This window comes from Ceratotherium simum, chromosome 37, assembly GCF_057802395.1.
Source record: "Ceratotherium simum simum isolate JZ-2026a chromosome 37, ASM5780239v1, whole genome shotgun sequence".
In the NCBI taxonomy this organism is placed as follows: Eukaryota; Metazoa; Chordata; class Mammalia; order Perissodactyla; family Rhinocerotidae; genus Ceratotherium; species Ceratotherium simum.
Genome location: NC_141936.1, coordinates 19,914,026 through 19,932,472, shown reverse-complemented (window position 1 = coordinate 19,932,472; position 18,447 = coordinate 19,914,026). Strand labels below are relative to the sequence as shown.

The following is an 18,447-nucleotide window of genomic DNA, read 5'->3' as shown; positions in this document are numbered from 1 at the left end:
ACTCCCTGGCCCTTCGCTCCTTGACTACCACGTCCTCCAGCCCCTGCACCCCGCATCGGGCCCCCAGTGTTCTTGCTGTCTTCCCTCTCCTCCAGCTGCCCTGCCTGTCCCAGTCTCTGCCCTCCTTCCTCCCTTGCCCTCCTCTCCTAACACCAGGCATCTCTTCCCAGCTCAGACAGCCATGGAGGTGGAGGGGGCCGGGGAAGATGAGGAGCAGCGAGGAAAGCGACTCAGCGACTTTTATGACATCCACCAGGAGATCGGCAGGTGTGGGCCAGGAGGGGGCGCGGTGTCTGGGGGCCACGAGAGGCTGGCTCTGAGCTTGGAGGGAGTAGAGAGCCAGGGCTGCGCCGGTGCCTGAGCCTGGTCCTCCCCCGTGTCGTCACCCAGGGGCGCCTTCTCCTACCTGCGCCGCGTGGTGGAACGCAGCTCCGGCCTGGAATTCGCGGCCAAGTTCATCCCCAGCCAGGCCAAGCCCAAGGCGTCCGCGTGGCGGGAGGCCCGGCTGCTGGCCCGCCTCCAGCATGACTGCGTCCTCTACTTCCACGAGGCCTTCGAGAGGCGTCGGGGACTGGTCATCGTCACCGAGCTGTATCCTGGGACAGGCTGGGCGGGCGGGGACCCATGGCCTGAATCACTGGTCCTTGTAACAGCCAATTAGCAACATGTTTTACACTTTACAAAATGTCCGCAGTGACAGTTGGGAGTTCTGAAAGCATCTTATAAATACTCCACAGAGTGGAGTCTGGAGACTTCTGCAAAAACCAACATTTTTTTAGCCCATATTTTTAGCTTAAACTTACAGAGCACTCAATGTGTCACATAGCAATGGCAGTGTTCTAAGAGTTTTACAAATATTAACCTATTTAATCCTCACGTATACCTATCTCATGGAATTTTTTTTTGCTGAGGAAGATTCGCCCTGAGCTAACATCTGTTGCCAATCTTCCTCTTTTTGCTTGAGGAAGATCTGCCCTAAGCTAACGTCTGTGCCACTCTTCCTCTATTTTGTATGTGGGTCGCCACCACAGCATGGCCACCGATGAGTGGTGTAGGGCTGCGCCCAGGAACAGAACCTGGGCCACCCAAGTGGAGCGCGCTGAACTTAACCACTAGGCCACAGGGCCAGCCTCTCATAGAATTTTTTTATCCCCATTTTATGGGTGATGAAACTGAGGTATAGAGAGGTTAAGGAACTCACGCGAGGTCACAGAGCTAACAGTCATGTTGTTTTGATCATGAAAGGTAGCACAGTGTGTCTGAAGGTTTGAAGTGACCCCATTTCAGATGAGCGTCAATACCTGGCTTTACTGGGAAGGCTGTTTTCTTAAAGAATGGGTTTTATCCTTTCGTGAGAGCTGTGGTTAGCATGTTGGCTGGTCTGCTTGTCACCCCCACTAGCAGGGTAACCATGTCCTTCACACAGGCTTCCCAGTCTGCATGGTTAGAACCCCAGCCTCAGCAAAATGACTAATTATTACATATCATGGACCTTCTGGGTCATTCTCAAATAGAGTCAAGAAGCTCCATCCACAGTTAACAAAATTCTGCTCTAAGTTGATCCTTATAAACACCTCCCAGAGTGGGCAAGAGGAGGTGTTGTCCCCGTTCTACACCTGAGGCAACCTCGGCTCAGAGACGTTAGGTGACCTGCCTAAGATCCCCCAGCAAGTGAGAGTTCAAGCAGGGTGGTCCCATCTGTGCCCCCAGGCGACAGGGGAAAGGGTGAAGACAGAGTCGCTAACTGGTATCAAATGTGCTTTAAGGGGAAGGAGACCCCTGTGCTCAGTTGGGAACTGACTTGGGCTCTGGGGCTGGAGGGCACTGCCCAGGGAGGACCTGGCACTGGTCAGTGTTCTCCTTGATCTGGGACACAGATGCACAGAGGAGCTCCTGGAGCGGATGGCCAGGAAACCCACCGTGTGTGAGTCTGAGGTGAGGGCAGCGGGTGGTAGGGGTCAGATTGGGCACTGGCCTCCACCCACCTGAGTTCTGAGACCTGAGGGGTGGGTCCTTGACATGCCGTCTGTGCCCATGAATAGGCCAGGGGGTGGTGCTGGAGAGCACTGTCACGCAGGCACCAGAGCCCCTATCCCCCATCAGATCAGACCCCCACCCTGGAACTTATACTGTCCTCTGTAAATCTCAGCAGACCCACCCTGGCCCCGACTCTGTTGTTTCCCAGTCTTCCCCACATAAATATTCCTCAAACATTTCTCCCAGAAGGAGCCCCACTTAGATTCTATTCAGTCTCACCGCTGTCCTGCCATACAGGGCTGTACAAGTTGTGCACTGCACAATTCTTTTTATTATAATGTAAATGGCTCCCTCCTATATTTGTGCTCTGCCCAATCTGTGCAGCTGTACATGGAAGACTAGATCTCAGCAACCCCATGTTTCCACCCCCTCCACCAGCCATCTGCAGGCCTCTTTCCAGGCGTAGCCTGACCTCCTGCCACAGCCCTGGTGGTGATCAAGCATAATACCCCACCCTTCCCCCACGGACTCTGGGCCTCCTGTTTCCGCAGATCCGGGCCTACATGCGGCAGGTGCTGGAGGGCATATGTTACCTGCACCAGAACCACGTGCTGCACCTGGATGTCAAGGTGAGGGGCAGGTTGGGGACAGGGAGCAGGCACCCTGAGGGAGCCAGGTGGTGGGGTGTCCTCTTCGCTCTTTGCTCAGCTCCCATGCCCTGCCTTGTGTCCTGCAGCCTGAGAACCTGCTGGTGTGGGATGGTGCAGAGGGTGACGAGCAGGTGAGGCTCTGTGACTTCGGGAACGCCCAGGAGCTGACACTGGGGGAGCCCCAGTACTGCCAGTACGGCACACCCGAGTTCGTGGCACCCGAGATTGTCAACCAGACCCCTGTCTCTGGAGTCACCGACATCTGGTAATGTTGGATACAGGGCGGCTGGGGCCGGCCGGGCTCCTGCCCTCAGTGCCGTGCTGGGGACTTGCTCGCTGGCAGAGAGGAGCTTTCCTGACCCAGATTCCTTCTGACAGTTGGCTGGTGGCTTTGCTCACGGGGTCTCCTGCTCGTGTTTCTACCTGCCCCCCTTCCATCAGGGCCGACCTGGTCACTAAGGCCTCAGCCCTGTTGGTCCTTGGCTCCTTGGCCCCCCTGGGTGCTGGGCCTCCCCCTCTGCAGCCACCTTGCCTACCCCAGTGAGGCAGACACGGTCCCTTGGTTTCCTGGGCTGGCACTGCCATGACTCTTGACTCCTCCAGGGATGTCCAGACCTCTGGGTTCACAGTCCTCCCGAGGGAGGCCGCCCTGTGCCCATTTGTCGACGACTGTGTTCACGGAGAGGACCCTTCTCCATAGATGAGCTGTGGCAGAGAACTGCTCACTTTCAGTGGGAGCTGGGCGGTCCTCTTACCCATCCACTCTCCTTTCCCCACAGGCCCGTGGGCGTTGTCGCCTTCCTCTGGTAAGGACCCCTCTGCACCAGGACCCCTGTCTCCCATGGCCTCCTAGCAGGCCCACCCCTAACATTGCAGCCCACCCCTTCTCTTCCACACCCCCTACTCCTTCGTGCATGGCATGGGGCCTCATGTGCATGAATGTGGACGTCTCAGTCTGCGTGCCTCAGCTCTGTCTGCCACCATGCCCCTCCATAAGGGGCGGGCACACTGGGAAGCTGGACAGAGGGAGCCCAGTGCAGGCTCAGTGCCATTTACGCAGGGAACTACAAGGTCCCGAGTGTCCAGAGGACTAGAAGGGGGAGGCTCGGGCTCGGCGAGGGGGCGCTTATCCCCTTGGCACAGACTCCTCACCTCAGGGACAGGCCACAGCTGAAGGAGGGACAGAAAAGGTCCTCTGAAACATGGGCCCAGGGCAGGCACCTGGTTGCCCAGGTCTCAAGGCAGGTTGCCTCTGTGTGTGGGGGGGAGTGGGGGAAGGACAGGCAAGAGACGGAAAGACCACCTTCTACCCAGATTCACCAGCCTCTGCCTCCCCAAAGCCCCGGGGTCTCCACCTGTCCCCGCCCTATGTCCCCACTGGCATCCCATGTTGTCTCTGCCCTGTGGCCCTGCCAACCCCCTCACGCCTGCCCTCTCCACACCTGCAGTCTGACGGGAATCTCCCCGTTTGTTGGGGAGAACGACCGGACAACACTGATGAACATCCGGAACTACAACGTGGCTTTCGAGGAGACCACGTTCCTGAGCCTGAGCAGGGAGGCCCGGGGCTTCCTCATCAAAGTGCTGGTGCGGGACCGGCTGTGAGTAGAGGCCGAGAGGAGCCCCCACCTGCAGAGTCCTCCCTGCCCCCACGCTGCTGCCCAAGCTTCTGCCCTTAGATGTTCAACCCCCAACTCCTTAGAGCCTTGTGTTCCCAAATACTTATGGACTGACTGAATGAATGATAAATCCCTTCTTAATCCTCATTCCCTTACAGGAGGCCCAACGCAGAGGAGACCCTGGAACATCCTTGGTTCAAAGTGAGTCGAACCCCGCAAAGTAGTTGTAGGAAAGGTAGAGGGAGAGAGAACGTTATTAACAGCTCCATTTATTGAGGACCTACTGTGTGTAGTAACCATGATAGGCATTTTGTACACGTACGGTCTGTTAGCCTTACAACAGCTCAGCAAAGGAAGGTATTCTCCCATTTTGTTGATAAGGAAACTGAGGCTTAAGTTGGGGTATCATGGACTCCAAGGCACAGGTCTGGACCCCCTCATCCCGGGGGTCCTCATCGGGGTTCTTCCAGGCTCTCGAGGCCAGCCCTGGTCCTCCTCACTCCTGTGTGCCCACCTCTGTCCTGCCCTGGTCCCACACACTGGGGTTGGTGGCATCCTGGCGTCTTGGTTTTGAGGTCCATGTGGACAGAGTTCTCGCTCATTCATCCTCAGACCCCAGCACCACAGGGCACAGTGCCAGGTGTGGGGGGGGTGTCAGCAAATGACGCAGAAAGAGCCACTAGGTAAACCGTCCACTGAGCGATGTGCTGGGCCAGCTAGAGGCTGAGGTCGTTCTGGTATCTGTCCTGGGAGTGTGAGCCTTGTCTCTCAGATCAGAAATGAGCTCTGGAAAGGACCGCCTGGGTGGGTGGCTGAGGGAAGCATCTGCCTAGGTCTGGCCCGCCGAGGCTCCACATGGGGCGCTGGCTCTGCACGGAGACAGATGGTGAGCTGGGGAGCGGGGCCCAGGCCAGGGCAGCCAGTACCTCCGGACAGGGCCCTGAGCCCTGGTGTAGGCTCTGACACCCACCCCAGGAGCCACCATTCTCTGCCTTTCCCTTGGTTTAGGGAATTTGTCCCTGCCTGGGCACCTTGGCTCTGGGACTTGTTGTGACAGAGCCAAGGGGAAGGGGACCCCCAGGAGCCCAGACTTAACACTGCTCGGTCCACTGTCCCCTCCTGTGGACTTTGTCTCTCCATTGCCAAACCCTGAGGGTCTAGGTTGACAGAGGCCTCTCCCTCAGGCTCTCTTTCCCGGGTTTGCAGACACAGGCAAAGGGCGCCGAGGTGAGCACGGATCACCTAAAGCTGTTCCTTTCCCGGCGGAGGTGGCAGGTGAGTCTGGCTGGGCCCTGCCTCGGTGCCTTCCGCCTTCTCCTGCAGCCTCCTTCCTCTAACTCTGCCTTTTTTCTATCATGTGCTGTCCCCTCCTGCTCATCTATCTTCATCCACTTTTGATTCTCTCAACCTGTCCCCGACCCTCTGCCTGCCCCAGGCCGCCTTTCCCGGGGCTGAGGTGGGACCTGAGGGGACCCTCAGGTCTGACCCTAGTACCCTGTCTGCAGCGCTCCCAGATCAGCTACAAGTGCCACCTGGTGCTGCGCCCCATCCCTGAGCTGCTGCGGGCACCCCCAGAGCGGGTGTGGGTGGCTGTGCCCAGAAGACCACCCCCCAGTGGGGGGCTCTCGTCCTCCTCGGACTCCGAAGAGGAAGAGCTGGAGGAGCTGCCCTCAGTGCCCCGGCCACTGCAGCCCGAGTTCTCAGGCTCCCGGGTGTCCCTCACCGACATTCCCACTGAGGATGAGGCCCTGGGGACCCCAGAGGCTGCGGCTGCCACCCCCATGGACTGGCAGGAGCAGGGAAGGGCCCCCTCTCAGGACCAGGAGGCCCCCAGACCTCAGGCCATCCCCTCCCCAGGCCAGGAGCCCCCGGCTGGGCTTAGCCCCCCGCGGGGAGAGCTCCGGAGGGGCAGCTCAGCTGAGAGCGCCCTGCCCCGGGCCGGGCCGAGGGAGCCGGGCCGGAGCCTGCAGAAGGCGGCGTCTGTGGAGCTGCCACAGCGCCGGAGCCCCAGCCCGGGGGCCACCCGCCTGACCCGGGGAGGCCTGGGGGAGGGCGAGTATGCCCAGAGGCTGCAGGCCCTGCGCCAGCGGCTGCTGCGGGGAGGCCCTGAGGATGGCAAGGTTAGCGGCCTCAGGGGCCCCCTGCTAGAGAGCCTCGGGGGCCGTGCCCGGGACCCCCGGCTGGTGCGGGCTGCCTCCAGTGAGGCAGCACCACACCACCAGCCCCCACCTGAGACATGGGGCCTGCAAAAGAGCAGCAGCTTCTCACAGGGGGAGGCAGAGCCCCGGGGCCGGCACCGCCGTGCTGGGGCACCCCTTGAGATCCCGGTGGCCCGGCTTGGGGCCCGCAGGCTACAGGAGTCTCCCTCCTTGTCTGCCCTCAGCGAGGCCCAGCAGCCCAGCCCTGCGCGGCCCAGTGCCCCCAAACCCAGTGCCCCCAAGTCTTCAGAACTTCCTGCCACCACACCCAGTGATGCTCCCCAGCCCTCGGCACTCCAGCCTGCGCAAGAGAAGGCCCCAGAGGCCACGCCAGAAAGAGTCCCAGCCCCTAAGCCTGCACAGCCCCCTGTGGCTCTGCAAACCCCAGCGCCCCCCCTGACGCCCTATGCCCAGATCATGCAGTCGCTCCAGCTGCCAGGCCACGTGCCAGGCCCCCCGCAGGGCCCTGCCGCAGCTCCATCGGAGCCCAAGCCCCACCCGGCTGTGTTCTCCAGGGTGGCCTCCCCGCCTCCGGCAGCCCCCGAGAAGCGCGTGCCTTCAGCCAGGGCTGCCCCAGGGCTAGCCGAGAAAGCCCGGGTCCCCACGGTGCCCCGCAGGCCAGGGAGCAGCCTCAGCAGCAGCATCGAGAACCTGGAGTCAGAGGCCGTGTTCGAGGCCAAGTTCAAGCGCAGTCGGGAGTCGCCCCTGTCTCGGGGGCTGCGGATGCTGAGCCGCTCGCGCTCCGAGGAGCGCGGCCCGTTCCGCGGGGCCCCGGAGGAGGACGGCATGTACCGGCCCAGCCCGGCGGGAACCCCGCTGGAGCTGGTGCGACGGCCCGAGCGCTCCCGCTCGGTGCAGGACCTCAGGGCGGTCGGGGAGCCGGGCCTCGTGCGCCGCCTCTCGCTGTCGCTGTCCCAGCGTCTGCGGCGGACCCCGCCGGCGCAGCGCCACCCGGCCTGGGAGGCCCGCGGCGGGGACGGGGAGAGCTCGGAAGGCGGCAGCTCGGCGCGGGGCTCCCCGGTGCTGGCGGTGCGCAGGCGGCTCAGCTCCACGCTGGAGCGGCTGTCCAGCCGTCTGCAGCGCAGCGGCAGCAGCGAGGACTCGGGGGGCACGTCGGGCCGCAGCACGCCGCTGTTCGGACGGCTGCGCAGGGCCACGTCCGAGGGCGAGAGTCTGCGGCGCCTCGGCCTGCAGCACAACCAGCTGGCCGCCCAGGCCAGCGCCACCACGCCTTCTGCCGAGTCCCTGGGCTCCGAGGCCAGCGCCACGTCGGGCTCCTCGGGTGAGGAGGGGCAGAGCGGCGCGTGAATTGTGAACAGTGGGGAGGGAGTGGGGGTGCAGGGTTGGGATGACAGGCGCAGGGCATGCTGGAGAGGCTCTGCGAGCAGGAGAGGGAGAGGGACATCCACCAGAAAGAGGCTGAGAGGTGCTAGAGGCCCTGAGAGTGGACTTGGCAGAGCTGGAGCGGAGGGAGGCTGGGGCCAGGGGCTGGCATGGGAGCAGGCCAGGGTGGGGCTGAGGGCTGCAGGGAGGTGGGAATGTTGTGGGACCGGCTGGGCAAGTGCTCATGGTTCTGGGTCTTCCCAGCTCCTGGGGAAAGCCGAAGCCGGCTGCGCTGGGGCTTCTCTCGGCTGCGGAAGGACAAGGGGTCGCAGCCAAGCCTCTCTGCCAGCATCCAGGAGGATTTGGGTCACCAGTATGTGCGCAGTGAATCAGGTAATACAGGCCTGCTGGGTGAGTAACCCCCTCCCCTCCCCAGAGGATAGTCATAGCTGGGTGGGAGATGGACCACTTTGAGGAGCCAGGGCAATGGTGGGAGGGGCCTGGAGTCATGAAAACAACAACAATAATAATAATAGTCGCAGCTGCACTTAATTAGCAATGCCCAGAGTCCTATTAAGCACCACAAGCCCTCCCTCACCCAACCCTCCTACACTGTTTAGGAACTATTCTTCTTATCCCCATTTCACAGGTAGGGATACAGAGGCTCAGTATGCTAAGTACCTTGTCCAGGTCACAGGGCTGGTAGTAAGTGGAGCAGCCAGAGAGATGGACTGTGTGACCCTCTGTAGCCAGATCCCAGAACGGGCTTTAGGATACCAAGTATGGCAAAATACCTTTCTTTGGCTGGTCTCCTCCCTCGTGGGAGACCCTAGAAGTTCTCTGTAACTGGGTGTCATTCTAAAGGAGCTGGGGATAGGGCTCCGCTGCCCCCACAGCCCCCACCACCCCCTCCAGATGTGTGTATGCTTGAATGTGCACTCAAAGATGCTCTTTCTCTCCCAGCCTAGAGGCCCACAATCTGGACTGTGCCCCTAATTCTCCATTTCTCTATAGCCCTGAACACCCGACTGTCCTGCCCTGTCCCCCTGCCCTGACAGAAGGTCCTTCTGCATGAACAAGCAGCCCTCTGGGCTCTTTGCTGGGGGGAGGGGGACTTGGGATATGCCCTGGTCTGTTTCTCTGTCCAAGGGCCCTGGGGCTACAGGGAGGGGGTATTTTCTACCTGGGGTCACGCGGTCCCCCACCTGAAAAAGGGGCATTACTCAAGGACTGCACACAAAGGCTTCCCAGAGCAGCATGCAGGGAAGGAGCAGGCCCACGAAGCCAGGCTGTGTGCAGTCTCTGTCAGTCACCGGTTCTGTTCTGCCCGTTTCCTGATAAAACTCCTCAGCCGTGCCTCAGCTGGGCTTGAGGTGACTGTGTCCCGCTTTGGCCAGGGGACTTGGTGCAGTGAGCAGTGGGGGCTGTAGTGAGTGAAGAGGAGGGAGGGAGGCCAGCTGGTGGGGACAGGGGTGGAGAAGGAGGAGGAAAGAGAGAGAGAGAAGCCAGCACAGAAGCCTGGGGACAGCTGATCTCTTCCCACCTGGGGCCTCCCTCCCAGCTCCATTTTGCTGGTGCAGCTGATTCCTGCCTGCTGAGGCAGTGTCCCCTTACCTCATCCTCTCCCTGTTCCCTGCAGGAAGAAGGCTGTCGCGTGTCCACTTTAACAGCTAGCGCTGGCCCTGGGGGAATGGGAGTGGGACTGGCAGAGCTGGGCTGGGGTCACCTTTCACCTCTCCTTCTGGCCTCTCTCTGTCTCCCCCCTACCCAGTACCCTCACTTGGTCTGGAGGCCCATTGATGAAACTGTATCACTTTATGGTGTTGGAGCCTCGGTGTGGGACCCCTCCTTGGGGAACACTGGGGTACAGTGGGAAAGGGGGGCACGCTGCTGTCCTGATCATCCAATCCTACTGAGCATTCCTCTCCTGCCCAGCTCATCCCCGCCCCCACTGCCTCCTGGGTCTTCAGACAGGGGGTAGCTGGGGCTCCCAGGGGTATCTACCTCTCAGCTTTCTCTGCCCACGTGAAAAAAATCTACCCCTTCCCTCCTTCCCCGGTGGCCAGGACCAGATTGGGAATTTTCTAGAGACATTCCCAGGGAGCAGGAATGCAGACCCTCATGGCACTAGGAAGCCACAGGCCGGCTGCACTGGGGCAAGACCTTGGCCCACCTGCAGCCTGGCCATGGGCCCTTCACCAGCCAGCTGTGAAGCCAGCTTTCCTGAAACAGCCTGTTTCTTTGGGGGTCTGCACATGGCTCGCCTACTGGGCATATTAACAAGCTAATAATCACAACAACAATAAAAGCTAACCTTTACGAGCCCTTACAATATGTCAGACCCTAAGCACTTTGCATGCCTCTTTTAATTCTCACAATAACCCTCTGAGATTGGTATCATTATTTTTCTCAATTTACAGGCAAGACATGGTCCAAGGTCCTGCAGATACTGTCTCTTGCCCCTTCAAAAGTTTTCACCACTTAGCTGACCTGAAGGAGTGTTAGGAGGTCTAGAATCTTCTTCCCAGACCCCAGGGGGACGAGGGGTGGGGGAGGCTGACGCGCTTCTGGGGTCTGCCCCCGCTCTGCCTAGACTTCAGATCTTTTGAGATTGCACATTTTCATTGAACATTGTGTTCAATCCCGGAGTCTCTGCTCAGGTCACCAGCTCCTCTCACGTGCCCTATGGTGCCCTGGAGGGAGTGGGTATCGCAGGATCTTAGCCATTACAGTTTCTCAATATTTGTTTGTTTTTATTTTACTTAACAAATGCATATAGGGCACTTACTTAGTGCCAGGCCCTGCTGTAAGCGATTTACAAACATGAGGTAGTCAGCATCTTCAGGAGTCAGTGAAAGGAAAAGAGAGTTCCAAACACAGTGAGTGCCTTGGGAGTGTGATGCTCACCCCAGAGAAAATTCTCGAAGGCGTGGCGTGGGGTTTGACTTCCCACATCTGACGGGGAAGAGACAACCTTTCACTCTGCTCCCGAGCTCCCACATGCATCCTCTCCTCCCTCAGCGGTAAGCGAGCCAGGGTCCCCGCAGACCCATGGCTGTCTTTGCTCCCCCTCCAGACTTCCCCCCAGTTTTCCACATCAAGCTCAAGGACCAGGTGCTGCTGGAGGGCGAGGCAGCCACCCTGCTCTGCCTGCCGGCGGCCTGCCCTGCACCCCACATCTCCTGGATGAGAGGTGAGGAGAGCGGCCTAGGCAAGTGGCCCCAAGGCCAGAGGATGCTCGGGGAGGGAGGAAGGTGGCAACCGAGGGGACCTGCAATGTGCTGCCTCACTCAGCAGCCCCTCCCCTTCCTCCCTGACCCCAGACAAGCAGTCCCTGCACTCAGAGCCCTCCGTGATCATCGTGTCCTGCAAAGACGGACGGCAGCTGCTGAGCATCCCCCGGGCTGGCAAGCGGCACGCTGGGCTCTATGAGTGCTCTGCCACCAACGTCCTAGGCAGCGTCACCAGCTCCTGTACCGTGGCTGTGGCCCGTGAGCCCGGGGCAGGGACCAAGGGGGGGCAGTGATGGGGGATTGTGCGGTAGGGCTTGATGGACCCCAGACTGGGGCATGGGAGCTCACTGGGGTTCCCCTCTTCTCGCCAGGCATCCCAGGAAAGCTAGCTCCTCCCGAGGTGCCCCAGACCTACCAGGACACTGCGCTGGTGCTCTGGAAGCCAGGAGACAGCCGGGCACCTTGCACGTACACCCTGGAGCGGCGGGTGGATGGTGAGGGACAGGGCAGGCTGGTGGCGGGAAGGGTGGAAGGCGGAGAAGCCGAGGAGGCGAGTGCCCTCCCTGGGCAGAGGGCCCCTCCCTGGGCTCCTCACAGAAAGCACTGGGACAGGATGGCCCTGTGGCTTAGTGGTGAAGTGCGTGCGCTCTGCTGCTGGCGGCCTGGGTTCGGATCCCGGGCGCGCACCCACACACCGCTTCTCCGGCCATGCTGAGGCCACGTCCCACATACAGCAACTAGAAGGATGTGCAACTATGACATACAACTATCTACTGGGGCTTTGGGGGGAAAAAATAAATTAAAAAAAAAAAAAAAGAAAGCACTGGGAGCGTGGGCCACGCCTTCTGCGGCCTCAGCCCCTCCCCCTTGCTGCCTGCAGGGGAGTCCTCCTGGCACCCCGTGAGCTCAGGCATCCCCGACTGTTACTACAACGTGACCCACCTACCGATCGGCGTGACCGTGAGGTTCCGTGTGGCCTGTGCCAACCGTGCCGGGCAAGGGCCTTTCAGCAATCCTTCTGAGAAGGTCTTTGTCAGGGGCACGAAAGGTCAGTGGGATGGAGTGGAGGGTGGCCAGAGAAGGAAGGGCACCCTGAGCCCAGGGTCTTGCCCCTCCTTGGCGCACCACTGTTTTGCCGCCCAGCCACCATGGTGATGATTTTCTTTGTCTCCACTTAGATTCCTCAGCTCCGCCATCTGCTGCTCACCGAGAAGCCCCTGTTACCTCAGGGCCAGCCAGGGCCCCGCCTCCTGACTCTCCTACCTCACTGGCCCTGTCCCCAGCCCCCGCCCCAGCTCCTGCTCCCGCAGCCCCCCAGTCAGCCACTCCCAGCCCCTCGTCTCTCCCAACACCACCCAGTAAGGCCTTGTCCTCACTCAAGGCTGCAGGTCCACCGCCCCAAACCCCCCCACGAAAGCACAGGGGCCTGCAGGCTGCCCCACAAGCAGAGCCCACCCCACCCAGTGCCCAGGTCGCCCCAAGTGAGCCCAAGTCTTCCGTCCCTGACACTGGGACCCCAACCCCAGCCTCCACCCCTCAAGGGGTTAAACCAGCGTCTTCCTCGACTCCCGTGTATATGGTGACCTCCTTTGTGTCTGCACCACCAGCCCCCGAGCCCCCAGCGCCTGAGCCCCCTCCCGAGCCCACTAAGGTGACTGTGCGGAGCCTCAGCCCGGCCAAGGAAGTGGTCCGCTCTCCCCGGCCGGAGGGCACCACTCTTCGGCAGGGCCCCCCTCAGAAACCCTACACCTTCCTGGAGGAGAAGGCCAGGCAAGTGGGGGCCGGGGGAAGGAAGCGGGACAGAGCAGGGAGTGGGTGGAAGCTTGGGAACACAGGGATCCAGAGAGAAGTCCAGAGCACCCTGGCCCGGGTCGGGGAGGTGCTGAGACCTGGGTGCTGATCCCATTTAATCTTCACAACTCTGAGAGGGAGACACTGCATTATCATCATCCCCCATTTCACAGATGGGAAAACTGAGGTTAGAGAGGTTATGGGATTTGCCTAAGGTACAGAGCCAGTGAGTGGCAGAGCTGGGACTTGAACTCAGGCTCCTAGGATTGAACTCCAGAGCCCACACTTGGAACCCCTGCATTGTTGCCCCCAGGGTCCCTGCTCCTCCCCAGTTAGCCCTCACAATGGAGGTGTCCCCTTTTGTCCTCTGAGCCTGTGGTGTCCCCCCGACGCACAGGGGCCGCTTCGGTGTAGTGCGTGCCTGCCGGGAGAACGCCACTGGGCGGACGTTTGTGGCCAAGATCGTGCCCTACGCAGCTGAGGGCAAGCGGCGGGTCCTACAGGAGTATGAAGTGCTGCGGACGCTGCACCACGAGCGCCTCATGTCCCTGCACGAGGCCTACATCACCCCCCGTTACCTCGTGCTCATCGCTGAGAGCTGTGGCAACCGGGAGCTCCTCTGTGGGCTCAGCGACAGGTAGCCAGACATTCCGGAGGGACGGGGAATGGAGTGGGGGGAGCTGGGCTGGGATATCACCTGTGTCCCCCGGGCCCCCCAGGTTCCGGTATTCGGAGGACGACGTGGCCACGTACGTGGTGCAGCTGCTACAGGGCCTGGACTACCTCCACGGCCGCCACGTCCTGCACCTGGACATCAAGCCGGACAACCTGCTGCTGGCCCCAGACAATGCCCTCAAGATCGTGGACTTCGGCAGTGCGCAGCCGTACAACCCCCAGGCCCTGCAGCCGCTTGGCCACCGCACGGGCACGCTGGAGTTCATGGGTGAGGGCACCATGCCAGCCAGGGTGGGGGTTGCGGTCCTGCCAAAGGGGCAGCAGCCAGGGCTCATGCCACTTCACCTGCCTATGTGCCATTTATTGAGTGCTTACTGTATGCAAGCAATGAACTAAGTCCCCTCCGTGGATTTTTTTCAGTTTATCTTTACAATAGCCCTGGAGATTGGCATAATATTACCCCCATTTTACATACGAGGAAACAGAGGCATAGTGAGGCTAAGAATTTGTCCAACATCAGAGTTATAAACGGCAAAGCCAGGATTTGGTAAAGCTGGAAAGACAGGAGAATCAATTATTAATTTATATAAATAAGGAAAACCAGCTCCCATTTAGCTACCTGCTAAATGCTTTATGTTCATTATCCCTATTCCATAGAGTTATTCTGCAAGCTACGCTTTACAGATGAGGAAATGGAGAGCCAAACACGTTTAGTACATTGCCCGGGGCCCCGTGGCTGGAAGGGGCAGCCTGGGATTAGAGCCAGCCTGGCTGATTGCAAAGGCTCTTCATCTTGGCATTGGCCACACTCTGTGAATGGGCGCCCTCCCTCAGAGCTCATCCGAGGGAGCTAGTGACCCTGGTTCTCCACTCCTCTGCAGTTCTGGGGAACCCCCATTTAGTGCCTAGGCTCGTTCCTCAGGTGCCCCACATATCCCCTGGGAGCCACCCCCACTCCCGTCCTGCCTGCTGGTGTCTAGGGCCTGCTGCTCTGGTCATAGCCATGGTCTGGTGATTTGGACATTGTCCGGCTCCTTAAGCCCCCAGGGGCCTCCCCTCCTCTCCCCCCCCCCGCCTCCCCCCTCCCCTGCCACAGGGAAGCTGGTTCATCTTGGCCTCTGTCCCTGTCAGCTCCTGAGATGGTGAAGGGAGAACCCATCGGCTCTGCTACGGACATCTGGGGAGTAGGTGTGCTCACTTACATCATGTGAGTGCCCCCAGGACCCCTTCTGTCTATACCCCCTCCCCGGCACACACATGCACACACACACATACGCGCGCCCAGGTGTGGGTGGCCCTGTTCCTGAGTGCCATGCCCCTCAGAACCCTCACACTAATGTCCCCCTCGGCCTGTGAGTTGACCCTCAGTCTGCGTGTGTCAGCTGAACTGTCTCCACCACAGGCTCAGTGGGCGCTCCCCATTCTATGAGCCAGACCCCCAGGAAACGGAGGCTCGGATTGTGGGGGGCCGCTTTGATGCCTTCCAGCTGTACCCCAACACCTCCCAAAGCGCCACCCTCTTCCTGCGAAAGGTCCTCTCAGTCCATCCCTGGTGAGTGGGCCCCACACCTGCCAACCCCCAGCACTACCTGCCCTGGCCCAGCCCCTGCCTAAGATCCCCCACCCCCACCCCTGCCCCCACTACCTCTACTAAATGGTGATACTTACCACCATGGAAAGCCTATCAGAGCCCTATGACGTAGGGAGAGTCACCATCCCCATTCCAGAGATTGGGAAACTGAGCCCCAGGGTTGCCCAAGATCACTGACTAGGAGTGAATCCAGGATGCAGACCCCGACCCATGGAAGGGCAGAGCTGCCCCTCCAGGCTCACGGTCCCTGGCTCGCCTGGCAGGAGCCGGCCCTCCCTGCAGGACTGCCTAGCTCACCCGTGGCTGCAGGACGCTTACCTGATGAAGCTGCGCCGCCAGACGCTCACCTTCACCACCAACCGGCTCAAGGAGTTCCTGGGCGAGCAGCGGCGCCGCCGGGCCGAGGCCGCCACCCGCCACAAGGTGCTGCTTCGCTCCTACCCGGGCAGCCCCTAGCGGCTCAGACCACAGCCCGGCCTCGGGCGTTGACTCGGGTTCCCGCTGACGCCGCGGGACATTCCAGGGCCCACGCGGAGCCGGGTGGGCCCGGGGCTTCGGACACCACCAGCAGCAACATCCGGCCGGGCTATTACCTCATGGACCTGCGGGGACAGAGGCCCCAGGCTTTGCTGATGTCACCCAGGCCAAGAGCCAGAGTGGAGACCCGTTGGCCAGGCTGGGCGGGGTCAGGAGCAGGAAGAGGGGCAAGAAGGGAATGGGGAAGTGACAAGGAAAAGAAGCCGAAGGATATGGAGGGCGAGGCTCTAGGAAGGTTCTGGGGATGGGGCATGGTGCATCTGGGGCAGAACCAACCGAGGAGGGTGTGAGTGGCTGGAGAGAGGAAGAGGCAGGGGCCCAGGGTATCGGGGCCATGGGCTGGGAGTGAGTCCATGAAACGGACAGGACGTGGAGACAATGCCAGGGAGCCAGAGGCAGCATGTGAGCGAGGGCAGCGAGATGGGGGAGGGAGAGGAGAGAGGACTCAGGTGGGGCCGGTGGCGGGGGGGCAGCTGCCAGCATCCCCAGCAGGAGGAGTGTGGAAGGCAGGAGGCTGGAGGCAGTGGGCGCTCAGGCCGGCACTCTCCTCCTGTCCCAGTGGATGCAGCTGTGGGCACTCTGAGCTGGCCCAAGGATGTCCCCACCACCGCTCCGTGGCCTTCGCCCTTCTTCCCATTCGTATTTATTTATTTATTGACTTTTATGAAATTTCCCTTCCATCCAATCCCTATTGCCCATGTTGTCCTGACCATCCCCCCAGCCATCCAGCTGTCTGTGCAGCTGTCTGTCTGTCTGTCACAAGGAAAATAAAAACGGCAAGCAGCAGGACCTATGTGTGATCTATGGGGAGGGATGGCTGGAGGTCCTGGGGGTGCTGGGACGGGGCATTCCAGCCTTGTCTGGGCCAGTGAGAGCCAAGGCATACCAGCTAGCCCCTTGGGATCTTCCTCCCCTCCCCTAGCCCTGTGGGCCTCACTTTTTCCTTAGTCCTGGAGGGAGGAGAGACTTCGGTCTGCTTCTCCTTGTGAAGTGTCTGGAATCCCCGCAGGACCACCAAATCCCCACCACCACCCTCTACCCAGACTCTGGTGGTCTCCACCTCTTCTCACATGTTCCGTTATCACAAGTTGGAGGATGCTGGGCTCTAGAATGGATCAGCCCACACCCCAATCCTGGCTCAGCCTCCTTGACTCTGCCCAGGAGACGGGCTAGCCCTGGTCCTGACCCCTGGAGCGGGGTGCGGTGCGGGGGGGGAGTTTCATCATAATGATTGGCGAGAGCAGGTGGTATGAAGAGCTGCGGAGGAAACCAGGACATGCCCATGCCCCGTGCTCTCAGTGTAAGGTATGCAGGCACCAGCGGCACAGGGCAGCTGCCAGTGCTCTGCTCAGCGTGTCTGCTGTGGTGTCGCCACAGACGAGCGTTTTTCTAGGGCCCAGGAACACTCAGCCTGGACCTTCTTGTCCCCACAGCAAGCTAGGGGGTCTGCTGAATGCTAAGGCACCTTGACTCTAGCTGTCCCCCTGTGGTGCCACAGAGTGGCCACTAGGTCCTAGAACTGAGCTGCCCTGGCCTGAGGTGGGGGAGGGGAGAACCAGTTCTCCTTGTATCCAGAGGGACTGTCCCCCCCAGACTATGCCCCTTCCCACCTGGAAAACTCTGTTCTTGGCAAAATGAAAGGAATACAGCCTTCCCCCGTGATCAGAAAGAGGTGGCGCTGGTGTGTTGCTGATTGAGGTTGGGGGCCCCTTGGCTGTAGCCCAAACACCCCTTTGCCCAGCCCAGCCCAGCCTCTCTGGCTTCTCAGGACCCCAGGGAAGAGGCAAGCCCCATCACCATAAAATAACAGGATGTTACAGCCAGCTGGAAGGGACCAGAGAGACACCTTGCCCACCTGTCATTTTAGCGATGAAGATATACAGTTCGCCTGTGAGAATCTCTAATCCTCTACTCCCTGCGAGTGTTTTCATAAAAATGAGGTGCCTGAACTCATATCTTGATAAATGGTAAAATTCCTCTCCCGTTCCCCTCTGATCTTGAGTTCCCTTCCCATCTCCATTGGAAATGGCATGTGAACTGCTGGTTCCAAACCCGGAGGAGCAAAGGTGATTTATGTCAGCAGAGCTGTGTCAGAATTGCTCTGATCGAAAGATGACAGTGCTCCACAGCTGGGCGGGCGGTTACAATGAATGGAAGCAATGCGCTACCTGGTGCCCTGGCCTGGGCAGACTGGACTTCAGGCAAGTCCCAGGGAGTTAACTGAACCCATTCACCCCAGGTAGTCTGATGCCCCTGTGCACCAGTTTATGCCCCAAAAGGGGCTTGGGTTGACCTAGAGTTGGGGAGTCAGTATTGGTGCCAGTCTCCAGGGACAGTGCAGCCCAGCCAGACCCTATCATGTCCCATGGAGGGGAGTGAGTGGGGGTGGGGTGGCAGGAGGGGATGCTGTTCTCAAAAATCTTTACCATCCCCTCTAGGTTTATCCCAGTTTACTGCCAGGGGGCACAGTGCAGAAATGACAACCCTAGACTCCTGGGGCTGGGGGAGAAATGCGCTTCTGGATTGGTCCTGACAGAGAGGTTGCCCTCTCGGAATTGGCTGGACAGACGGTGAAGTCCACTGCTACTCTGGCTTCATTCAGGGACACCCCCACAAACACTTGCAGCCCTTAACTGCCGGTGTCCTAGGAGGGGCACATTGTCCAGCTGTCTGGGGATTGACCTGAGTGTAAAGCTGCTCCAGCAGGAAGCCTGGGGTCATGTCTGGTCCTCCCAGGAGTGGGATGGATACCCCCTGCGCCGGGAGGGGATGGGGCCGCTTCCAGCTGCCCAGCTGTCCCGGTGCTGACGCGAGGTGCACCCTAGAGCAGCTGGGGTTTCCCCTTCGAGCCTG

General features: G+C 60.2%; 1 protein-coding gene across 2 annotated transcripts in view; it reads left to right on the top strand.

Annotated features, from left to right (window-relative positions):
- The window catches only part of SPEG (striated muscle enriched protein kinase), a 55,235-nt gene extending 39,204 nt beyond the window's left edge, over nt 1-16,031 (top strand). For both annotated transcript variants that reach the window (XM_004427597.3, XM_087424778.1), the window contains 21 exons: nt 171-267; nt 391-591; nt 1,878-1,935; nt 2,529-2,606; nt 2,714-2,892; nt 3,407-3,433; nt 4,076-4,228; nt 4,405-4,447; nt 5,453-5,521; nt 5,752-7,726; nt 8,032-8,160; nt 10,844-10,960; nt 11,091-11,258; nt 11,372-11,494; nt 11,881-12,048; nt 12,179-12,770; nt 13,189-13,428; nt 13,511-13,734; nt 14,598-14,673; nt 14,869-15,018; nt 15,321-16,031. In XM_004427597.3, the coding sequence (XP_004427654.2) occupies nt 171-267; nt 391-591; nt 1,878-1,935; nt 2,529-2,606; nt 2,714-2,892; nt 3,407-3,433; nt 4,076-4,228; nt 4,405-4,447; nt 5,453-5,521; nt 5,752-7,726; nt 8,032-8,160; nt 10,844-10,960; nt 11,091-11,258; nt 11,372-11,494; nt 11,881-12,048; nt 12,179-12,770; nt 13,189-13,428; nt 13,511-13,734; nt 14,598-14,673; nt 14,869-15,018; nt 15,321-15,513 (5,060 nt within the window). In that variant the 3' untranslated portion in view covers nt 15,514-16,031. The remainder of the gene's footprint in view (nt 1-170; nt 268-390; nt 592-1,877; nt 1,936-2,528; nt 2,607-2,713; nt 2,893-3,406; nt 3,434-4,075; nt 4,229-4,404; nt 4,448-5,452; nt 5,522-5,751; nt 7,727-8,031; nt 8,161-10,843; nt 10,961-11,090; nt 11,259-11,371; nt 11,495-11,880; nt 12,049-12,178; nt 12,771-13,188; nt 13,429-13,510; nt 13,735-14,597; nt 14,674-14,868; nt 15,019-15,320) is intronic.
- The last annotated feature ends 2,416 nt before the right edge of the window (nt 16,032-18,447 follow it).